This window comes from Amphibalanus amphitrite, unplaced genomic scaffold (assembly GCF_019059575.1).
Source record: "Amphibalanus amphitrite isolate SeventyFive unplaced genomic scaffold, NRLGWU_Aamphi_draft 000755F_arrow, whole genome shotgun sequence".
Taxonomy (NCBI): domain Eukaryota; kingdom Metazoa; phylum Arthropoda; class Thecostraca; order Balanomorpha; family Balanidae; genus Amphibalanus; species Amphibalanus amphitrite.
This window is the reverse complement of record NW_024882249.1, coordinates 82,489-105,592: the sequence shown is the minus strand read 5'-3', so window position 1 is coordinate 105,592 and position 23,104 is coordinate 82,489. Positions and strand designations below refer to the sequence as shown.

Below are 23,104 nucleotides of genomic sequence, written 5' to 3'. Positions count from 1 at the left end.
CGGCTGCTGGAAGACAGCAAAACCGATGTTGACCGAGCCCGACTCCGAGCTGCCGCACAACCACACTCTGGTGCCTGGCTGAACGCCTTCCCAGCCGCCAGCGTGGGCACGCTGCTCGACCCTGACACCCTGCGGACGGCCGTCGCCCTGCGGGTGGGAGCAGATATATGTGCTCCTCACCGCTGCCGCTGTGGAGCCGACATTGACGAGCGAGGCCTGCACTGCCTGTGCTGCCAGATGAGTGCTGGCCGGTTCCCACGCCATGCGGAACTCAACAGCGTCATCAAGCGTGGACTATCAACCGCTGGAATGACGTCTGTTCTCGAGCCGGCCGGCTTAGACCGCGGAGACGGACGTCGCCCTGACGGCATGACGACCTTCCCCTATGCAGAAGGGAAGTGCCTCGTCTGGGACGCTACCTGCGTCGACACGTTCAGCGCTTCGTCAGTCAAGGCATCCGCGGCCCGTGCGAGCTCAGCTGCAACCGTCGCCGAGAGGCGTAAGCGCCATCGCTATGCCGACATAAGTCGACGCTATCTGTTCCGCCCTGTCGCCGTAGAGACATCCGGAGCGCTCGGCCCGGACAGTTACTCCTTCCTGAAGGAGCTCGGCCGCCGTATTGTGAAGACCACAGGAGACCGACGGGACTTTGAACGCCTCATGCAGCGCGTGTCTGTGGCGGTGGTGCGCGGCAACGCCACAGCCGTTCGACTTGCGAGCGTCAATGTAAGGCCGAGTCACAGAGCCAACATTGAGCCAAAATCACTTCCATGGCCACCCACAAACTCAACTGGCACCGAAGCAAAGCTCCCACCGGAGCTACCAACCACCACGTCTCCTACGACCAGACCAGCAGAACAGGAGATACTGGATCCATTGAACATGGGACTTCCCAACAATGGTATAAGCATGTGCCAGCACGTGGGCAAGAGCGTCAGTCTGGCTGACATTAAGCGGCAGCTGAAGTCGAACCGGCGGATCGGCGCCTGCGACAAGAAGGTGCCGACCCCGTGCACGGCACCCGCGGATGGGGAGGAGCGGTCGGTGCCGTCGGGCGCGCAGCTGCCGCACGGCGTCTGGCTGTGTATGCAGTGCGGCCACCAGGGTTGCGCGAGTCACGCCACGCAGCACTTTAACACGCCGCGCTCCGACTCGCACACGCTGGCCGTCAATGCCGCCGCCGACTGGGGCGTTTGGTGTTTCACATGTAACGAGAAAGTGTCACTGAAGAGTAATAAGGAACTTCACGAAGCTATGCAGTTTGTCAAGAAAAAGCAGGGAACTCTACGTCCCGGGGCCACGCCATCCAAGGAGGACACTCCGCCTCCCAAGTCTTCCAAGGGCGCCTCCGCTAAGGAGAAACAGGCTCAAGCGGACTGTGATAACGAGTCACTTCCGAAGGTCAAGGGTCTGATCAACCTGGGCAACTCGTGTTACCTGAACTCGGTGCTGCAGTGTCTGAGCCAGTGCCACTACCTGACGCACTACCTAGACATCAGCAGCCGCCCAGGACGAAAGGTCACAGTCAGCGCTGACGGCGAGACCATGGAGCTGGTGCTGCCGGAGGGCGGGCCCATCACCGCCTCGTTGTGCGACTTTCTCAAGAAGATGCACATCACGGGCACCGGCTCCACCGTCTCCCCCAGTCATCTGCTCAGAAAGATCGCCCTGAAGGTGCCCCAGTTTGTGGGCTGCGACCAGCAGGACGCACACGAGCTGCTGCGAGCGCTCATGGAGCAGGCGCGGCTTGAGGATCTCCGGCGGCACCAGAAGCAGATCCTGCTCGGTCTGGGGCTGCCGGCCAAGGCCGACCCCAAGGAAGTACCCGACGACATGAAGGCGCGTGCCAAGGCGCTGGGCCACCAGGTATCGCATACGACCATCGACTCCATCTTCAGCGGCCAGCTGGTCAGCCTGGTGGTGTGTCAGGCCTGCATGGCCTGCACACACCGCATGGAGCCCTTCCTCGACCTCTCGCTGCCCGCCGCCGTAGATATCATCTTCAGCCTGCTGTCGGAGCTCGACCCGCCGCCGGCCTCGGTCAGTGGGGATTCGACGGAAGACGAGCTGAACGAACCGCCGGCCTCAGTCAGTCCGGACCCGCCGGCTGACGAGCCGCCCGCCTCGGTCAGCCCCGACCCGCCGGCTGACGAGCCGCCTGCCTCGGTCAGCCCCGACCCGCCGGCCGACCTGGCCGCGGAGGAGCTCTCGGAGCGGCTCAGCGCGCTAATTGTGGACAGCGCCGGCGCCGCGGCCGCTGCGGACTCGTGTGGGGACGAGCCGGGCCCGCTGACGGTGAACGGCCGGCCGTTGTCACCGGTGGAGGCGGACGCGGCGCCGGCCGGGCTGCTGCCACTGGTCGGGGAGAGTGCTGACAAAGCCCCGAACGGTGCGCCGGAGACGGCGGGAGCGGACCTGGTGGGGGAGAAGCAGAGCTCTGTGCCGGCGGAGAACTGCGGAGAGGCTGTGGAGGCGCGTGAGAACAGTCTGGGCGCTCCGAACGGTCAGTGCGGAAGGGCAGCCGAGGAGGCCCCGCGGGAGGGCCAGTCGCCGTCACCCGGTGAGGTGCCGGGCGGTGTGCCGACGGAGGCAGTGGCGAACGGCCAGAGCTCAACGGCAGGGGTGGCGGACGGCGGCGAACTCCAGTCTGCGCCGAACGGCGGGACCTGCGCGCCAACCGAGTCTGCCCCGGCCGAAGCGACGGGGACCCCCTCACCGGCGGCCGATCCCTCGGACGGCCCGCCGCCGCCGCTGAGCCGCTGTGAGTGGCTCAGTCGAGCGCTGACCACCCTGGCGCCGCGCTACCAGGCGGCCGCTGGCGAGTGCAGCCTGCTCACCTGCCTTAACCAGTACACGGCGCCCGAGCTGCTCACCGGCAACAACAAGCTCGGTTGCGACAACTGCACCGAGCTGCGCAACAAACGGCTCACGGCGGCTGAAAAAGCAGCTGAGAAGAAACTCGGCACAGTATACAGCAACGCCAGCAAGCAGCTGCTCATCTACAGTCCGCCGCCGGTGCTGACCATCCACCTGAAGCGGTTCGAGGTGTGCAGCTTCAGCCTGCGGAAGGTGAACCGGCACGTGCAGTTCGGCGAGCGGCTCGATCTGGCCCCCTTCTGTTCCTCCATCAGCCAGGACCTGCCTCAGATGCGGGCCGGCCAGCGGCGGGTGCTCTACTCGCTGTTTGGTGTCGTTGAGCACAGCGGTCGACTGACCAGCGGCCACTACACAGCCTACGTGCGCGTGCGCCGCCGTCACGACCAGCTCACCGTCAACCCTGCGCGACTCACCACACTCGTCACCGACGCGTTCGCCGTGGCGTGTGAGCGGGCGAGGCAGCGCGCCGAGCAGACCCTACCGGAGACCACGGACGGACCGTCCCCGGTCAGGCCCGCAGAGGAGGGCCGGGAAGACGGGGAGGGCGAGGACCCCGCCGCCGCGCCACAGGAGTCACAGACGGATCAAAAACAGCCCGCCCCGGAGCCCGAGACGGAGCCGGAGCCGCATCCGGAGGCCGGGCGGTGGTTTTACGTGACACGCACGTCACAGAGGTGACTCTGGACAAGGTGCTCAAGGCGCAAGCTTACATGCTGTTCTACGAGCGAATTGTGTGAGCGACTGCGGTAGCTTGGGATGGTGCTCTGTGCACGGGGCTGTGACGGCGCGCGAATCGTGTCCCTCAGTCTGACCGAGGTGTGATTTCGGAAAGGTCGTTTTTGAATTTGCTTTAATGTGTGTTCATATGCTAATAAACTTTGACAGATTCTGAAGTGGAAAGCATGCTTATCAGACACGGGCACCTCGATGCGGTGGATATTTTTTCCACAAACCAAAACGTTTAGCCGTCAAAAAGCAATCGACCGAAATGGATAGATAACCCAACCGACACAAGAACAACCAAACACCCGCCGATCGAAAATATCCCTTTTCGCGTTGCGGAGCACGCGGGTCACCCTAGTAGTATCCTAATATTGCCCCTGTCTGGTTTAAACGAAATGACGTATTTCATTGAGACAGAAAAGTAACAGAAAGATACATCGAAACTTTGTATCTAATATTCCTCGAAAGGCAAACTATAAAAATGAAACAAGTTTGGTGCACACGGAAATTAGCTCGAGCCTTGTAACGCTAATGCGTTCTTCGCACGCCATCCATTGAATATGAGGAAACGGCTGGAATAGCTAGCAGTGAAATGTCCCTTAGTTTATTTAAAAAGCCTAAATGACCATCTTAACAGCCACATATGGAAAGTCGCCTAATTTAGCCCGGGAATGGCATAATGAACACGACTAATAGAGGCCAACCGATTCAGAGGCCTGGGTACGGACGGCAGCTGGAGTCGGCGGGCCTCGACGTTAGTCAGTCGGCGACAACTTTGCATAGTCGCGCCAGTCGCTCGATGCCGCCCAACTGCCTCGTTTGAGGCCCGCGAACGGCACCGGATCAAAAGTTCCGCTCTGGACATAACCTCATTAGGCGCCGGCGCTGCAGAGAAGTTGGATATCTCGGGGTGCCGCGCCGGCGTTCGTCCGCCAGCCACGGATGGGATAGCTGGTGATATAGTGCACCCGTGGCGTCAGTGACGCACCAGAGGCGTCAGTGGCCCACCAGAGGCGTCAGTGGCCCACCAGAGGCGTCAGTGGCGCAATGGTGGCGTCAGTGGCGCACCAGTGGTGTTAATGGCGCACTAGCGGCGACAGTGACGCGCTGGTGGCGTTTTTATAGTGGTTGTGGTGGTCGGAATATTTCATTTGGCATGTGGGGGCCCGGGACTGTCATGACCAGGGCTGCGCTGAGTCGGAGTCGGAGTCGTAGTGGACAGTTCTGACCAGAGTTGGAGTCGGAGTCGGAGTCGATTATAGAAACCGGAGTCGGAGTCGGAATCACCGAAAATCAATCGACTCCACAGTCTCGGTCATGACACTCAATAATGGAAGTGTCAGCTTGTGAAAAAGTTGGTAAGAGTTTAAATCACCTAGATGGTCCTTTACCTAGATGGTCCTTAGCCGGACGTCGATCGCACACTTTTATCCAGCATTCTACAATTACAGATGCTAAATGTTACGGGAGTTACGGAAGCATTCCGAAGAAATGTATCCTTTTATACAAAACTACCTTTCTGAATGATGTAGAGGCCTGACGTTACATTTTTTTTTTCCTGAGCTTGGGAGCTATGATAATATTTCTCATCTGACAAGGAAAAATAAATGAACGGTCGGCCTAACCTGAACACACCCAGGGTGAAAGAACTTGGATAGTAAAAATAACGTGAAGTAACAAGCAATGTCAAAACAATTAGCTAACAGCGGTTGACTCCCAGCATAACTCATGGAAGTTGCACTAGCCAGAAGCATGCAGTCCGATTTCATACCGGCCCCAGCCTCACGAGCTGACCATCATTCTCCCCCCCCCCCTTCTCGCGCCAGCTGGCGGGCCACTTACACTGCAGGAGAGCGAGCAGGGGCGTCACACCGAGCGGAGGCCGCATGTTCGTCCGGCGTCGACAGGCCTGTAATCAGCAGCAGCGGCACCCGTTACCAGCGCGCTCCGCAACGCCGCAAACGCGCCACCCACTGTCTGCAGCGGCTGGCGCCCTCCTAAACCGGCGCCGGCTGCTGGTAAACGGCTGCTGGTAAACGGCTGCTGGTAAACGGCTGCTGGTAAACGGCTGCTGGTAAACGTCCTGGTAAACGGCAGCTCAACGGAGAGCCGGGAGAGCGTCCACCACGCGCGGAGCGCTGCTGTCAGTGGGTGAATACGCATTATTACGCATGCCTTTGGCTGCAGAGTGCAGGGTGGATGTGGTATTATATTTATTTGAATTGAGGAGCGTATTGTAAGTACATATGTACTTACATATCGACAGTATCCAACTGCTTTTTTACCTATGGAAGCTGGATAGTAACGCAAGTACGTTTTTAACATTATAAATTGTTCTTAAAGCATGTGGATTGACTAAACTGTTGCACTAAAGTGTATAGACAATGCACACCAAACAGGCACTGCGGTTGACAATAGGTCATTGATCCTACATGCCAATAAATTACGATTAGTACATATGTACTGGAAACAACTTTTTAACTGTATATAAAACATAACATTTCTGAAATCCAGTAATTTAGCTATGTTTTGCTCTTTGTGCTGTGATTTATCGGTAAGCCAGCTAACCTTAGGCTTCAGTTCATCTCCATTTGTTCTGGTTAGCGAGGTGAAAAATATCCTCGGATATCGGAATGCAGCGTTCCACGAAAACGCGTGCCGCATTGGTCGGCTCCTTTTGAAAGCACCGCTGATTTGCCCTGTTTCATCTGCAAACGTTTTTTTTTTCAGAGAAATTTGTTCGCCTGTTGCAATCAAAGGGACTGTGATTGCAGAAATCGCGACATGGTAAATTCTTTTACGACCGAGTCAGACCGGACTGCGACTGCAAAAGTCGCCTTTTTCTCTCCCTCCTTTCCTTGCCTTGGCCAATTTTACGCTCGCGTTGTGATCGATTTGTTATTCCAGTTGTCGAACCAATCCTAGCAAGATTCGAATACGCTGCTACTGATATGGACATCTACCATAAGTGCTGTCCTTGATACGTATGGTACGAAGCAGATAATGGGTTATTTTCTGGAGGATTAAATAGATTATGACTCTTAGGACTCTCTCTCTCTCTCCTCTCTCTCTCTCTCTCTCTCTCTCTCTCTCTCTCTCTCTCTCTCTCTCTCTCTCTCTCTCTCTCTCTCTCTCACTCTCTCTTCCATCAAGTGCTCCTTCATGCTCTACATGCTGGAGTTTTTTTGCTGATAAAAAATAGTCCAAAAACTTTCCGTGGGTATCTGCTCCGATTAACCTCCGGTACCTCCCCGGCCCGGCGAGCGGCGGGGCAGCCGGTATCGCCGCGTCATCTGGCTCATCCCGGGTTAGGATATCGCCGAGGTCTCTCGTCCTTCTGAGGCCCGGCGAACTTGCCCGGGTATCACCGGGGCCTCTGGCCCTCCCGGCGAACCGACCAGGGGTATCGCCGGGCGTCACACGAGCCGGGCGGCGGGCAGCCATCAGTTGAGTCAATATTTGCCGTCGGCCGGCGCTCTCTGCCTCTCGGCTCCGACACCGGCGGCTGGGAAGACGGCTCACCTGACAGCGGAGGGCAGTGACGCCTCCCCCCCCCCCGCCTGTCCCCCTCCGTCAGCGCTGCCGCAGCTCCTTGGGTGCCCCTCGGGCAGTGGAGTGGGGCCATCTCGCGAAACTCTATAGAGATTTAACTGTCACCGGTGGAGAAGATGGTCAGCAAGATCACTGGTGGTGAGAGCATCTTCAGTTGGTAGTGGGAGGGAGGGCAACGCACGGGGCGATGGAGAAAACGTTCTCACAGCTGAGATTTCCTGAGATTGCTGAGACAGATTCCCAAAATGAATTACTTAGTGAGAAATGTAAATCAAGAATCAAATAAATCAGTGTTCGGTGATTGTAGAAAGGAATGCGCGATGTACACCTTTATAACAAGATTGTCTATAAACAAAAAATGATGTTCTTAACGACTTCGTGACATGAGAAAGACATAGGACTTGATATTCCAGAATAACCTGTCAATTTGTTGTCTTTGGGATCGGCTGTTTATTCTTCTGTCCTTCGTGTAACCCCAAACAACTGTAGTGTAAAGGCATAACGACATCTGTCGCAACCAGTCCACGGCACATTGTGATGCAAAAAGATTTCGACAAGGTTGACGATTGCAAGATGTTGCAATACCCTCTTCCCTTGGAAAATTCATTCAAGCTGGCCACTTTGAACCTCCCAGTGTCGTTGTCGTGCCACCAGCCGCCCAATATTTGAACAAATGTCACTGAGCGGTTTCAGTCGGTCGCAATCCGAGCGTGACCAATCTTTCAGCATGGCCAATTGGCGGCACTGATGGTGACGAATGGCCAATACACATTCAATGTGATTCGCAGAGCCATTGTGCAGCGTTATTGTTCTGAAATGGGCTCATCTCCCACCTGAATGGAACATAACATTCGTCTCCATTTCACAGGCAGTGCTTTTATAAAATACATTCAATAATCAGATTTAAGCTGCAAAAAGTAAGGTAACATTGCAACGTCGAGCATATTCAGTAGCTATCGTGAAAATCAGAACAGCATGATTTGTATGCCAGCCTGACGATAGTAGAATACCCACAGTCCTCGTCACACTCACCTGTATCGCTACACCATCAGACGAAGCCTTCCCTCCGCGTCAGCTCGGGCCTTCAGGCCCCCTTCATCAGCACAGTCCCTCTGGAGCTCCTCCTGTCCTTAGACCGCCCTCGCCGCCGACATCTCTCCCCGTTGGACCCTATCAGTCCCGTCCCCGCGGCCGACGGACCGTCCCCTCCTCTGGCCGTCGGTGCCGCCGATGCCGCCTCCGTCGACCTCGACGTGTCGGGAGAGACTGGAGCCGCGTCGCCGCCGACACCACACGGTCGCCGGCCGGCGCACGAGCGCCGCTGGGTGGCTGGTCAGCTCCTCACCTGGTCTGGGAAAGTGTGACCGAACTGAGGAGCCTCAACGGACAGGGCAGGGACACGTGCGGCTATCGCTAGGGAAGTGGCTGCAGTTATCAAAGTATCGTTGTAATCGATTATAAAACTAATTGCTTGAGTAGAAAAGCAATTGAAAGCACAATTAAAATATGTTTCGCGTATTTCATAGTTCATCATCCAGCAGCAACAATCTCCTGTTTGCATTGTATCTCCGGTTGATCTTCTAAATCCATTTCACATGCTCCACTCCCGTAACCTATAACAGTGTTACATTTTATAACCTTATCTTCAAGCAGCGTTGCCTATTGGACTTTAGCCTATTCACCGACAGTGTCGAACGCTTTAGTTAAATAGCTGGTACTCTTTAATGCATGTACAGTGGGTCTATTTAAGATCTCCAGAGCCACCACGTGGCGCTACGGTCGGGGTAGGGCGAGTCCAAATCCCGAGGGAAGTGAGGTCACCGGTCGTTGTGGGGGAAGGAGGGAGGGGGAGTGACGCGGTATCACGGCGCATGGGGCGTGCGTAGCGCCGGGACTGGGCCGCCCGCCACTGCGCCGAGGCTGAGGGGAGGGGATGATGGTTGCGGGTGCGTTCACTCCGGTATGGTGGTATCCTGTTCATGTGGAACCAGCAAGAATGCGACTGAAGGGAATCATTATCTCAAACAAACGGGCAAGCTAGAGGCAGCGTCAGTTCCAGCCAAAATGTTGAACAATAATAGGTAATTGAAATCTAGGACGCATTCATAGCATGCAACTATTCAGTCTATAGTTGCATGATGCTTTTTATGATGCATGATGAGGCTGTTCTAAACTGTTATTTGAGTTAGATATTTTTCACTTGGCACGTTCAGTTTTGGTGGGTTTTATCGGGCCGAACAGAATCAGAAAAGAAAACAGATTTGAAATGGCTCCAGAAAAATGTCCAAAAATATTTTCTTAAAAATGAAACTTTGCTAAACATTTATAAGCGATAATTTTGACTTTTTGAGAGGATATTGGGGAAAGATATTGGGGAAAGATGTCATCGTGTTTGTCTGTGTTGCAGCAGAAGGAAAGGTTTTGGTTCGTGTCGAGATAAAACCAGACCCGGGAGTGGGGCTCGAACTCACAGCATCGCATTCAGCCCACAGGTTACTCAACCTCAACGTTACGAGCACCTATCGCCCTGCGCAGCTTGCTCAGTGTTTCGGCTAGAGTTCGGCCAAAGTGTCTGACGTCTGTCAATGTCACGAGGCGAAACCGCAAGGTAAATGTCCGTCCCGGTAGCTCGGTCGGTAGAGCGTTGGACTCCATGTGCCATCTGGTGAGAGCGCACGTCCCGGTTGCAAAAGTCCGGGTTCGAAACGCGACGTGTGTTTGACGTTTTTGAGCCTCCAGGGGGTATGGTTGTGGTTGGTGGCAGGCCGCTGCCAGGTGAAGTCAGTGAGGGGACCGGCCGTGCGCGGCTATGTGCGCACGTTAAAATTTGGACTCTATAGAGTAAAATTTGGAGAGCGCACGCTAAACTCTATAAGGCGCACGTTAAAATTTGGACTCTATAGAGTCCAAATTTTAACGTGCGCACATAGCCGCGCAATTCTGCCATAAACCAGGAATTGCTTGATCGGAAGGTAGAGAGCAGGGTCAACGCAACAAGCTCAGCTTAGCGGGGACTCTGTCCTTGTCATTCCTTTCATTCAAAAGGTTCGGGCCAAATTTAATATTAAAAAAGGGGGAGCCAAACCAGGTTGGGCCGGGTTGAACCCGATTGGGCCGGTGTCTTAGACGCAATCATGGTCAGACAAAACAGAGGCTAATTTCGGGTCAATTTTTATTTACTGATCTTATTATTTTTAGCTTACACGTATATTAACTTTAAGCTTTTTTTAACACGAGACTTCATGCATAAAAATGCTTACCAGTAAAAAAATCACCTGCGTGATAATTATTTGCCAAAGGGCGCTCTACGCAAGAAACGCCAGCCGGTCAAAAAAAAAAAAAAACTGGCGAGCGATACGATCTTTCTATTGCTTGAATTATATTCAATGAAAATTTCAGGAGACATAAATAATATTAATCCTTATAGCTACTGGGCGCCCGGAGCATTCGCTAGCATTCCATTGCCAGCTGCATTACCAACATCACATTTGCATTACTTTGGGTTCATCATAGTTGACAGTAGATGAACCGGCCACAGCAAACCCATGCCTCATTACCCTTTCCTTCCAAGCAGCCAACTGCCAAGCTAACCGGCCGCCCGGCCCACCACTGCGATATGGAACAACGCTGGAGTGCGCCATTTGCCTGCGGCAGTGCCCCACCGCGTCGGGGCTGTTTGACAGGTCACCCGCACCGTGACCTCGCCAGCCGCCCCGCCCACCCCCTGCCCCTCGCCCCTCCTCACAGTCACCTCCCCACCGGGCTCAGCTCGGTAGTGACCTCTCCTTGATTCTCACATGGACTCGACTGAGGGTCAACGCCATCTAGTTTCGTCTGGAGATCCTTACTAGATCCACTGTACGCAGCCAGTCCCACAGCGTATCTTCCCGTCTTACTATTTCATTTCAACATAGCCAGATATATCCATTATCCAATCCATTTCTATGCGTCCATCGATTTTTAACCCACGAGCCGCTGGGGGGGGGGCATAAAGTTGCCCCCCTTTACGTTTTGTGAAATATCTCCGAAACCTGATCAGCTACGAACGTGAAACTTGGCATAGCTTCAAATGAATACCTAGGCAATGTTTGAGGAAAGTTTTGTGGTTGTAGCACCTAAGATGACGTCACAGTGACGTCATAAAGTTTTGTCGTTTTCCGATATGGACCGTTTCTGATGACGCTGAGCATGAAACTCGACTGTAAATGAACTAGACAGCACCTGTTGTCATCCTAAAACATCTTACTACACTTCCATCTAGTTTCTGACCAATAATCGGCCCTTTATATTCGGTCCCATATATGTGATGTATCGTGAGGAATATGAGAGTCGCAAATCTATAATTTCACTTATGACGTCACTGTGACGTCATTTCAAATTGGATCGACACCAAATTTGGACACAACCTCGGCTAGGTATTCAGGAAGATGTGTGCAAAGTTTCGCTTCTCTATCTCTTCGCGTTGCGACGATATCGCCGTAGAAGTAAAGGGGGGGGGGGCAACTTTATGCCCCCCCCCCCCAGCGGCCGGCGGGTGGCGCGGAGGCCCAGCGGCCGCCGGGTTAATCAATTCATTCTCGTCTATTGAAACACTTTTATCACAAGCCAATTCTGATCGCTGGTTAGCATTTATCAAGGTTTCATTATAAACAAATCTGGCAGAGTTCGATCCGACGTCGATGATCTGGTCGTTCTCTGCGAGCGATGCACGGGATAACTCGCGATATGTCATTGGGCGGCCGTCCGGCTCGCCCCGGGGTGCTAAACCGCCCAGTGATGGCTCAACTAAGACCGTCAGGCGGAAATTAAAGGCCGACCAGCCGTCTAGAGCAGGACGCTTCCAGGGAGGCGCTCATGAAATATGTACGGCCCGCAGTCGCTTGAACAGATCATAAATAGAATTCAATTGGGATTCGGGACAAGTCGACGGCAGCCCTGTTCGCTACTGTTCTGCAAATGGGATGAATAATCTGTGCTCGTGGCAGTCGGTGGGGCGTCTCTCGCCCACTCTGATGGGTCTCTGAGCTCCACCTGAGGTCTGCTGAGGCGCTGAGATCGGAGCAGGGTGACAGCCACACTCTCGGCTAGTCAGTGGCGCTGTACGGGGAGGGATACACCGGGTTAGAGAGCTGACCGGTCCCAGAGTGCTAGACACGAAGAGGTAGGCATGCACCTTTCGGGTTGACGCGACCAGAATGTAAATTGCTGAGCGAGAAAAACTGAGTGATTGATCTGCTCAGGATGTCTTATTTCATGCACATCACAGGTTTTGCCGCATCATTACGGCCGTGAAAACTCGCGGTTTAATGTCCATTTATTCGCCATTTTTTTTTTTAACACCGGTGTTTAGACGAGCAACGCGCAAACAGCCTGCTATGCTGCCATCAACACCACCGGCTTTTACCCCGTCCCCCCCTCCCTCCATTCTCTCCACCCGTTGTCATCCCGCCTGGCCCGCCTGGCGAGACCAGTCCTCTGTTCATCCCGCCGTTCTGGTCACAAGTCCTGATGAAGTGATTTGTCTCCGCGCGAGGTTTAGCAAGCATCATTTCGCGCATTGCACGCCTCTGGGCAGAGTAGGCTTTTATCTGATTGCATATGCGCGGTGCAGCTGAACTGCGGTGGGCTGTGCGCTTCTTAGAACATGCTGTTTCTGAACATTATATATGTGGGTTGGGAAATGAATAACTTACAATTTTTGTACGCTATAAGCAAGTTGACACGCAATTTTAGATTGATAAATTTATTAAATTGATACTTTCATTAGAAATGGACCTCGTACAAAATGTTGAGACACGTGATTTTTTTCTTTTCCTATGCAATTGCTCATGGAGTTTCTTTGGAAAGTATTCATCGACGTTCCGCTTCTATAAGATCCCATGTTACTTATCGGCGATCATTCCCGATCGCTCTACTGTGCTGTGAGTGATATTAGCCGTTTTCACGACGGTCTATCCGGCGAATGCACCTAATTTGACCAAATCTGCACCTAATCACTTTTACAGCAAATATCTTCATTTTATGAATTTACATCAGTGTTTTAATCGATGATGCTCTCTGATAATATGACAAAGCAGGCATGTAAGCAATTAGTGCAACCCTAGCTGATAGCTACTAAGAGACACACTGAATCTAATTTGACCAAATCTGCACCTAATCTGTACCAGATGTGCACCAAATGAATACCAGATGGCCGTCATGAAAACGGCTATTGTGTCCCTTTAGCTAATCGACATCTCCGGTTACACTCCTGTTCTGAGAACGTGGCTCCTGTCCAAAGGAAAAGGGTGGCTACCTTCTGTCCATTTTCTGTCCGGAGAGCGAGGCCTGTCGTTCTATCCTCGGAGGAGCCCCCCAACACCGCGACACCGCTGGAGCTGGACCGCCGTCCCCGACTGCATATTTCAGGGCGCGGACGGCCGGACAGGGCCGGTGCGAGCACCGGCGCGGCGCGACCTCTCATCCATGTTTCAGGTGGTCGGTCTGTCGGGCGGGAGAGGACCTCCAGCGGCGCCTGTCGCTGCCACATCGCGGCCGGCCATCTGCAGCAGCTTTTAATGGGTCACGGACCGGGCTGCCGGCAAAGTTTGTCCTGTCTCGGGATGCTGTTTGAATTAGTGAACTTTTGGTGTGACAGAGTCTGAAGTTTGACGAGTGTTCCCGGTATTCCGTTGACCGGCCGGCGCTCAGTGCGTGCCAGAGCGCCAGAGTGGCCCGATCCTGTATGGCCGGACGGTGTCGACCAGTTAGCTCGACTTCAGCCAGCGCGGCCAGCCCCCCAAGGGTTCAGCTCGGTCTGCTTTCATCTCCATGCCCGGCGCGGGGATGGCTGGTGGCACCATCCATCTTGGTGTCGAGTAGAGCGAATGGAGGCCGCGGCGGTCAGTGCTCCCCGTGGGCACCGGGCCGGCGGCCGCCAGCTGTTTTGGTAATCTACTCCGGTCGGGCGACAACTCAGCCGCATGACCCGTGCCCGGCGCGTGTCGGGGGTCGGGGGACCGATTATTGGCGCGGCTGGGTCACCAGAGGTGTCCGACGGTCGACCCGGCCCTCGGAGCGGAGGTCGGCGTACCACCTGACCGGATCGGCGGCAGCGGGACGCCGTAAAAGTTGCAGATTGATGAGGCCGGAGTTTTCTGGGATTAACTCTCAGCAAAACCTCCTCGTTAGCGCGCAGAATTAAATTAGCCTGCCGAGCAGCGCATGTATTCTGAGGCCGAGAAATTACCCTACCAAATGAGATAGCAGCAACACTTGCAGACGCCCTCACTCACTATGGCGGAGCTAAAGAGCTCAACTCAGCGACAGGGAACGGCGACCAAAATCTGCAAATGGAGGCACATTTTGCTTGTTGTAATGGTCGTCGCCATCAAGAAAATGCTGCTGTCGGTATTGGGTAGTATTGTTTAGTGCATAGTTATTGTTTAGGATAGGTTCATGTTAGCTTAGGTGCTACCCTTTTCAGCTACTAATCCGCCAATTTAGCTGTTGTATTTATCCCTCGCCCTGGCAGGGCATTTTTCATAACACGGCCTGGCGGGGGGGGGGGTTGATGTGAACCCCCCTCGCGATTGGCTCCTATGGCACCTAGAAACACCAAATTTGGCAGGTAGGTGGGCCCCTGGAAGTCTTGCCCCTGTGCAAATTTGGTTGCGCTAGGTCAATATTTAGGGGGTTTTGGGGGTATAAATGTAAAAATTTCGCTAAAAACAGGTCAAACGTTTTTTGCTTATAACTTTTGATCTAATTAAGATAGAGAAAAAAGAAAGGCAACAGTGAACTCAGCACGTCAAGGCGCGTCGAATGATGTACTTTATTGCTTGCTTAAGTGTACTTAAAGTTTTTCTTAATTTTTAAGTAAACTTGAATTAATTAAGTTAAAGTTAACCAAATTGCATCATATCGCATATCATTCGATTCGGCTGATCACCAGGAACACAATGACACCATTTTTAAGCTCTAGCGTCATTATGTGCCAAGTTATTGGCAAAAACGTCATTTGACCTCAGTTGACCTCATTGGCTCTGTAGAGCCCTCCCCTCATGCGCAGGTTAACCCGGCCGGGCCCGGGGGGTAATCCCAACCACCGCAGCCCGGGGGGGGCGTTTTTCGCCCCCCCTGTCTAACTCCGTAAATAAGGGAGCTACGGAAACAAAAGCGATACCAAACGAAAGGTCCTTACAAGACGATTCTAAAGCACCTAAAATTTTTGACCTCAGGTCAATTTTCAAGGTCAGAGGTCAAGGTCAAAGGCAAAAACCGGCACATGTGTAGTGATCTCAAAGTAAGCCTTCTAGAAGACGGCAGGCGGCATCAAACCGGCAAAATTGGGTGTCAAACGAAAGAACAGAATCTGAGGATTCTGAAAATGTGCTCAAAGTGAATGGTCAAGGTCAAGGTCACGCTCAAAATTGACCTCAAACTTGGCACTTTTTCGCACATCTTGCGTGCTAACTTCCAAGATGTTTTGAGATGTTTTGAGGCTTATCAGTTCCCTATTTGTGGTTCATCTTACGATACAAGGCTGCTCAAAGGTCAAGGTCACTGAAGAGTATCCCTGCTAGAGGCTATTTCACTAATTCAAGTTAGTAATAATAAATAAGACAATTTTGCCATCCGGAAGCTCTAAATGAAGGCTTAGAGGAAAATAGATGCCAGATTCGTGATCAGCGGGTACAAATCCATCATAAACGACCTTTCATGTGTCAAGGTCAACCAGAGGTCATTCGAGGTCACATGAGGTCAACATAAAACTTGACCTTTTCCGAACAAAATATATATCATTCGACGCGTCTTGACAAGGCGAATGCGATGGTACCACTGCCGTAGCTCTAGGACCATTTTTGTCGAAGTTATTTGCGAAAAACTAAAACCACATTTCGGGGTCGTTGACCTGACCTCTGACCTCAGGTCACCAAAACTATTTTTCTATTTTTCTCTAGGTCAAACGCTACACAACCGTGCTCGTAATTTGTCTTTATCTCTAAAACTCTATTTTTAGCAGCTATTTGAAGTTTGCGTCTGTGACGCCGAAGTTTGCCGTGCAGGGGTCTATAAAAATGGACCTTGTGACGTCATCAAGGGGGCTAGGTCCAAATTTTTTGCTTCAGAAGATGTCAAATTGATGGGAGAAAAGGTACTGAAAGTTTCGCTTTCCTATCCCTAAGCGTTCGGGAGCTATCGCAAATATTCGCCAGGGGGGGCGAAAAACGCCCCCCCCCCCGGGCCCGCGAGGGTTAACCATTCGCTCATTATTTTGCTTTAGTTAGTAGGAACTTTCAACTGGTGCGTGAGCCTCAGCAAATTTCCTGTCAAAAGTAGAGGTACGAGCGACAAAACAGATTTTCTTCAAAGCGCTACTCTTGTTATGATCACCAAAGCGAACTTCCTAACCTTTAAGGTTATGATAAATGTGCATTGTGCATTGAACGAATGTAGATGATTCGCGGATCACAGAAAGTTTATTAACGACTCTGCACCTGTTAGCATGTTTTCATTCCTACCATCTGCTCTGAGAAAGGGGTGAAAACGCATGAAGACATCATCTGTGATGAAAACTAACATAATATTCGTGATCAGCACCCCGCAAAAAAAAAAAAAAACAAAAAAAAAACAATAGCAATCACACTTTACGACGTTCTAACAGGTCCTGATTTTCCCGACTTTTGGGCCATTGACCTACCTGGAAGGTCAACCAATGACCTAGGACTTTAAAATCAAGTATCATCGGCTTTCTCTCGTCACGGGCAACACGCCCGTTTTTTCGTGAAGCTTTAGCTCGAACTGATCGATCAGGAGCGAAACGGCAAGGGGGGGGCTCCAACGGACCCCCCCCCCCCCTTATGCGTTCGCGGCTGGCAAAACAGCAATACGGGCGAGGGTTACGTAATGCACGCCTGCCGCGCCAGAGTAGTAAAGTGATCCAGCTTCTTTCGCTCGACTTCGGCCGTGCGGTGCGACCACCCATAGTCGGTCAGGATGGTAGGTAGGTACTGTACTGGTGCTGCCATCTGCCCGGATCGCCGCAGCATCACACTGGGACGGATGTGACACGGATGTGACAGATGTCACTGCCATGATGGAACAGCCGTGGCAGTGACAGTGGCAGCAGCAGCAGCAGCAACAACAACGCAACATAACATCAGCAGCAGCGGCGGCAACATGAGCAGCAGCAAAACCGGCAGCCCCATCAATGGCAGTAGCAGCAGCCACGAAGACCGTGGCGCCGGTCAGCGCTCTCCAGAGACACATATGCATCTCAAACGCGGGGCTCGCTAAATCTGCCGATTTATCGCCTGGCGCTGGGGTGTAGATTAACCTGCCGCCACTGACTGAAGAACGACCGGCGCCGTAACTCGCACACAAAGGCACTTTTGGCGCGGCCCCGACTCCCCGGGCGAGGTCGGCTCCATTGACCTCGGCTGACCTCGCTGGCGTGGAGATCTACCACCTCAGACGATAAACTTATTCTGATACCACAGAAATAGAACTGTGGAACTGGAATTTGCGAATCATTGATTAATTATTTGACCACGAAATAAGTTGTAAACTTATTTTCAGGGCAAGTCGAAAAAAGGTTATGCGAGATTAACCCGCGCCCCACGGGGGATTATTCGGAGTTCCACTCTCGTTTTTGCAATGCCTTCTAAACCGCTGCAGACGTATCAACAAGAAACGTTCAGTACTTTTGGCTGCATGAATGTCACGCCTTGTGTCCAAACAAACATATTTTAGCTACCACAGATCGTCAGGAAGACAGCTCTGCATATATACTTTCCACTCATTTCTCACATTCCCCTTTTGTAACATTTCACATATCACCATTGTTTCCGCTATCTTCACTTGCATCCCCCCCCCCCCACCCTCCCTCATATTTCCGAGTTCCGACCGACATTCAGGTAAGTACCACACTTGAGCCCGGCTCCCTGGTCAGTGCCGAGTCCCGCTGTCCCCAGCTCTGCGGGCGGAGCTCTGTGCGCGCCGGACGAGCTCGACCAGCTCCGCTCGGCGGGCCACTGCCACTGATGAATCGGGTCCGTTTCAGATGTCGGTAGGCTATTGCTCAGCCGTTATTGCCGAGAAGTGGTCTCGTTGCTGGCGGGTCCGACGATGTCTTCATTTCACACTGACTCCGCGGCGCAGCGCCCATCGGTGACATGTTATTGATACGGAACAGCTATCTGACCGCGCCGGCAAACTGACTGGACCATGCCAGATACTCGATTGGACTTGATTCGGTTGGGTTGGTCAGGATATGAGAAAAGAAATGTGTTAACTGCTTCACGAACAGGAGTGAAAATTCATCACTGAGCCTTTTTCAGGAGCGGTAATATTGGCTAAAAGTTTGGCATAATTAGTTACTTTGACATTCAGTCCGTAAAAATGAAAACAAAACGTGCATTTAATTTCAATAAATCCACCTTTATTTTTATGTCAAAGCATGCACTACCTGAAAGACCAGCAGGGGCTCCCCTAACACCCAATGTCATGGTTCTATCAAAATGGTATAATCATGCATTTGTGTGAACTGTTTGTGTGATTGAGCTTTGAACATTAAACAAAGACAGTACCTACACATGTGCCAAAAAAAAAAACATTTACGCAGGATGAAATTATTTCCAAATATCTCCCCCAGCCCACGTCGTACCGCAGCTGACTCGCTGGGGAGATGCCCAGACCCGGCTTCCCACCTCTGACTTCACGAGCTACAACTTTTTCGGAATACCTGTATGTAACTGTCTCAGTCGAGAGACGTCGCAATAGGACCGTTGACCGTTGATGACGAGAGTAGGTGGATAATTTCTTACTCTTGCAAAAACCATGACCGAAGTACCTTTTTGATATCCGTCAGGCAAACTTTCAAGCGCCTCAATCTTGCTACGCGTCTGATCTGTCAATATATCCGTGCGGCAGCCGTCCGTCCTAGACTGGCTCTGATCACCGTCTCTGTGTTGGTACGTTGGCCGAATGTTCGCGATGCTGCCGATGCATATGAGAAAATCATCATTTCAATAAGACACAACTCGTCACAACGTGTGAAAATTTCTACTACAGCCCCCAAACGGAGCATCTCATATGGTATGTAGTGCGGCACAGTGGAGTTTCAGGCGTACACTACTAGCGCCATCTGTAGTTAGGTTTAGAAGTAGACGTTTGCCTTACCATCGCTAGTGTATCATGCGAGAATCTTGGAGAGGGGCCTGCTCTTAGCCCTTAGGGACATAACCAAGGGTGATTCATCCAATGATATCCCTTCCCGAGTCTTGATAAAGGCTCTGCACAGTGCACACTTTTAGCTGAATGTTCCTAGAATGCTGCTGCAAAATATTGTTTTGTTTCATTTGGAAATTGGAATGATTTACCTACCCACGCCGGCCGTCTACACTAAAAAACGCTTTACGCGATTCTTTCTGCACATGCACATAACGAGTGCATGTAATGACTTTCAATTTCTACGGTACCTCCAAGCATAAATATGTGCTATTACTACCCCTGGGTAGGATTGACCCTCTCTGGGCAAGATGCATTCGTGTCTGGGACTATCTCATGCTGTCATTAAAAGATGACCATTCTTCAGAGTCAGACATTTGCGAAAAGCTGCCAACGTAGGACCATGTAGGACGAATAGGTATGCATGAAAGTTGCGCACAGCAGGACATATTTTAACATATTTTTACTGCGTCCCAAAGTTGAGCAGAGGGCACGTGCTACGACTAAGGGCACAGGGCAAGGAACAGAGTAGGGCACTGTGGAGGGCAGAAAGTAGGGCACGGCAGGTTGCAAGGCATGGCACAGGACATTTTAGGGGAAAGGCCGGGTACAGATCAGGGCAGACAGCAGGGCACAGGTCAGGGAACCGGACAGGGCAGGGACGCAGTGGATCAAATCAGCAGGGGCTACGTCCCAAGGCGAGGGGGCTGCGTCCCAAAATGGGACGCAGTAAGTGCCTTAACCCTCGCTCGCACATGGGGGGGGGGGTGGTTGCCACCCCCTCCCCCCCAGGCAGTCTTTCTGCTCTGCACTCAACATTTTTAGAGCTAGAAGGCTGATTTTTCGTATAGCTGCTCGTCTATCCTGTTTTTTTATGTCCACTGAAAATTTCAAGTTTCTGTGATTTTTGGTTTCGGAGATATGACCTTGTTTTTCAGGTCATGTCATGACCCAAATGGCCAATTCTCAACATCTTGCGTTTGCCATGGGCCTTGTGAGCTTTTGACACCCTGATTTCGGCCTTTTTTGCCAGTCTTACATCCCACCTATCATGGAACATGTTGTTCGACGATGTACAGGGGTCAAGGTCAGGGTCAAGGTCAACCTAGGTCATCTAAGATAATTGCGTTTTAGGCAAGCTGAATTTACTTTTTGTGAAGTTTTTTTACTGCATTTTTGGTAAAAGCTTCTCAGATCATTATTTCATGTGATATGGACCCAAAAACAATCGGTGCACACATCAGTATACACACAGACACACACAGACATATAATTGACCTTGACCTAACTTGACCTGAAATGACCTCAGCAGCAAAATTCTGGTCGGATAGTGTGACAAAGAGGTTCTAGCTGGCTTGGCACCAGAAAACAGCATCGTCATCGGTATTTGATAAGCAGCGCACTTGATATCCAACGGTGACCCAAAACAGCAACATTTTTTAGTTTGACCTGACCTGGAAGGTCAATGACTGACCTGAGAAGGTAAAACTGGGTATCATTGGATTCGTCTCTTCCCAAAGAATCTTTTTGGTCTTACTGCTAAGCTCTATCTCCAACAGGAACGAAATGGCGTGGGGGGGGGTGGCAACCACCCCCCCCCCCCATGTGCGTTCTAGGATGGGAAAATGGCATGTGCGGGCGAGGGTTAAAATATGCCCTGGCGTACAAGGAAACCTGGTAACTATCATACACTGCAGTTTCTATTATAAATCGTTTGATCCAATTTTTTGTTGTTCATTTCATCGCATGATTCGAAGAACTGCGAAAGCTTCCCTCTATCAGCATGCTCTGATCAAAATATGAGGGCTCGTTTTATCCACAAACGATGCGGTTCATAAGAAGGGCGGGAGTGGTCAGGGGACGCGTCCCCATCATTTGACTATCTGGCGCACTGAAGTCCGGATCCCGTAGGCAACATGGAAGAAATGACTGCATTACTGCAGTAGCTAGTGCTGCTTCCTTGTGCAGCCGACCAGCAAGCTCAGCCTCAATCTCCTCTCACCACGTGGCGCTAGTCGTCCATCCGTGTATAGAACTACGCAGCGAGCCTTGTTAGATGATAGACGTTTACCTTCCCAGCGACAGTGCTGACCTCAGTATTGGCTGAAACAGTAGCATGCTACATCACAGCGTAGATGTTTTCATTCCAACTGCAGTCTCTGCGTATTCGAAAAAAAAACAGCACCGTCAACATAACAAAAATGCGTGGGAATTGAACGATCTTGTTTTTAGGCCTCTGGTGAAAGTGTTCGCAAGCGATTAACCCGCGCCCCAGTGGCGGTCTCAGCCAACTTCGCCCTAGTGAGGGGGGGCATATGTTACCACCCACCTCTAACTCAAAAACTAAGAGGGCTAGAAAGACGCGGTAAAAAGCAGTCGATAGCTCTCAATGCGTACGTTTGAAAGTATTTCGGTCATTTTTCACCTTAGAGCAATATTGGGGTCACCAGAGGTCATCAAAGGTCAAAATTTGCCAATTGTCATTATATTTTTCAGAAAACATGCCGCTATCTCAGGAACTATGGTAGCTAGAATAACGCAGGGAAAAGCAATCGATAGCTTTTGAACTCTACTTTTGAAAAGGTCATTATCAATATTGACCTCAGGTCAACGGTTTGGCCTCCAGAGGGCAAAAAGTCCAAAAATAGCTGTTTTTACGAAAAGTGTTTTTCGACAATAACTTTCGACTACAAAAAGCCACGACATTTCTATTGCCAGAATCGTGTTCCTCTCGCCGAGACGCGTCGAATGAACTATAATTTGACCTTGAAAGGTCAAGTTGAAAATTTGACCTCAGGTCAAGGTCATGACCTTACCGGAAAAGGTCATGTTGCATATCAGTCGATGCGTCTCAACAAGGCAAACACAATGAGACCATCCCCAGCGTTCTATCTCTTTCCAATCGCGAGTTATTGGCAAAAAACTGTTTGTAGCCTCAAGTGACCTCGGATGACCTGTCTAGAGGCTATCAGCAAAAATGACACCTTGGTCATCACGAGTGGACTAATTCATTGTGATTCTGAAATATTTGGACTGTTCCGATGCGTACACACGGATCTAGAGGCATTTTCATTTTTCTCCATTGACTTGTAATGGAAAGGTTTCGCCACTGACCTGACCTTAGGTCACGGATATAAAAAATCCGAGATATACAAATTGTAGGCGCCCATAACAGCATGCAATCCACCAAGTTTGAAACCTTTCTGACAAACACTGCAGGCTGGACATGATTGCAAACTTTTTTTTAGGCTTGGTCAGTTAACTTGACCTGGTGACCTGACCTGACATGACCTGGGGTCAAAAATTTCACACATTGTCCAAAATTGATGTAACAAAAGCTACCCCAAGCGGCGCGGCGCTACGCGCCGCGGTTTTTTATTCACACGCAAAAAACGCGACAGGGTGGTAACATATGCCCCCCCCACTGGGGCGAAGGTTAACATTCATACAGACATCTAAACCCTAACCCTAACCCTCTCCTGCTAGGGGGAAGATGAAACCCCTTCCAAGGGTTTTCGCGCAGAAACGGCAGCCCGTAATCCGTATAGCGTCGTTAAATTTTGCATATTCTCTGCTGCATCCTTTAGGCACTTTTCCTGAAAATTGCAAGTCTCAAACTGCAAACATTACAGGTCAAGTCACAAAAACGTCACAAAAACGATAAAAGGTGAGGGCCTAGAATTCAACTTATAGTTTAGCGGTAACGAAGCCACAAAGTTCTTCGTAAATTAGCGTAAGCAGC

At 51.5% G+C, this 23,104-nt stretch overlaps 1 protein-coding gene across 1 annotated transcript; it reads left to right on the top strand.

Annotated features, from left to right (window-relative positions):
- Window positions 1-909: 909 nt before the first annotated feature.
- On the top strand, window positions 910-3,555 carry LOC122365651 (ubiquitin carboxyl-terminal hydrolase 45-like). Its single transcript, XM_043337058.1, has one exon. It carries the CDS (start codon window positions 910-912, stop codon window positions 3,553-3,555), a length of 2,646 nt encoding a protein of 881 aa, XP_043192993.1.
- The last annotated feature ends 19,549 nt before the right edge of the window (window positions 3,556-23,104 follow it).

What these genes read in the sequence shown, in the direction of transcription:
- LOC122365651 (XM_043337058.1), top strand. Translation starts at nt 910, where the DNA reads ATGTGCCAGCACGTGGGCAAGAGCGTCAGTCTGGCTGACATTAAGCGG.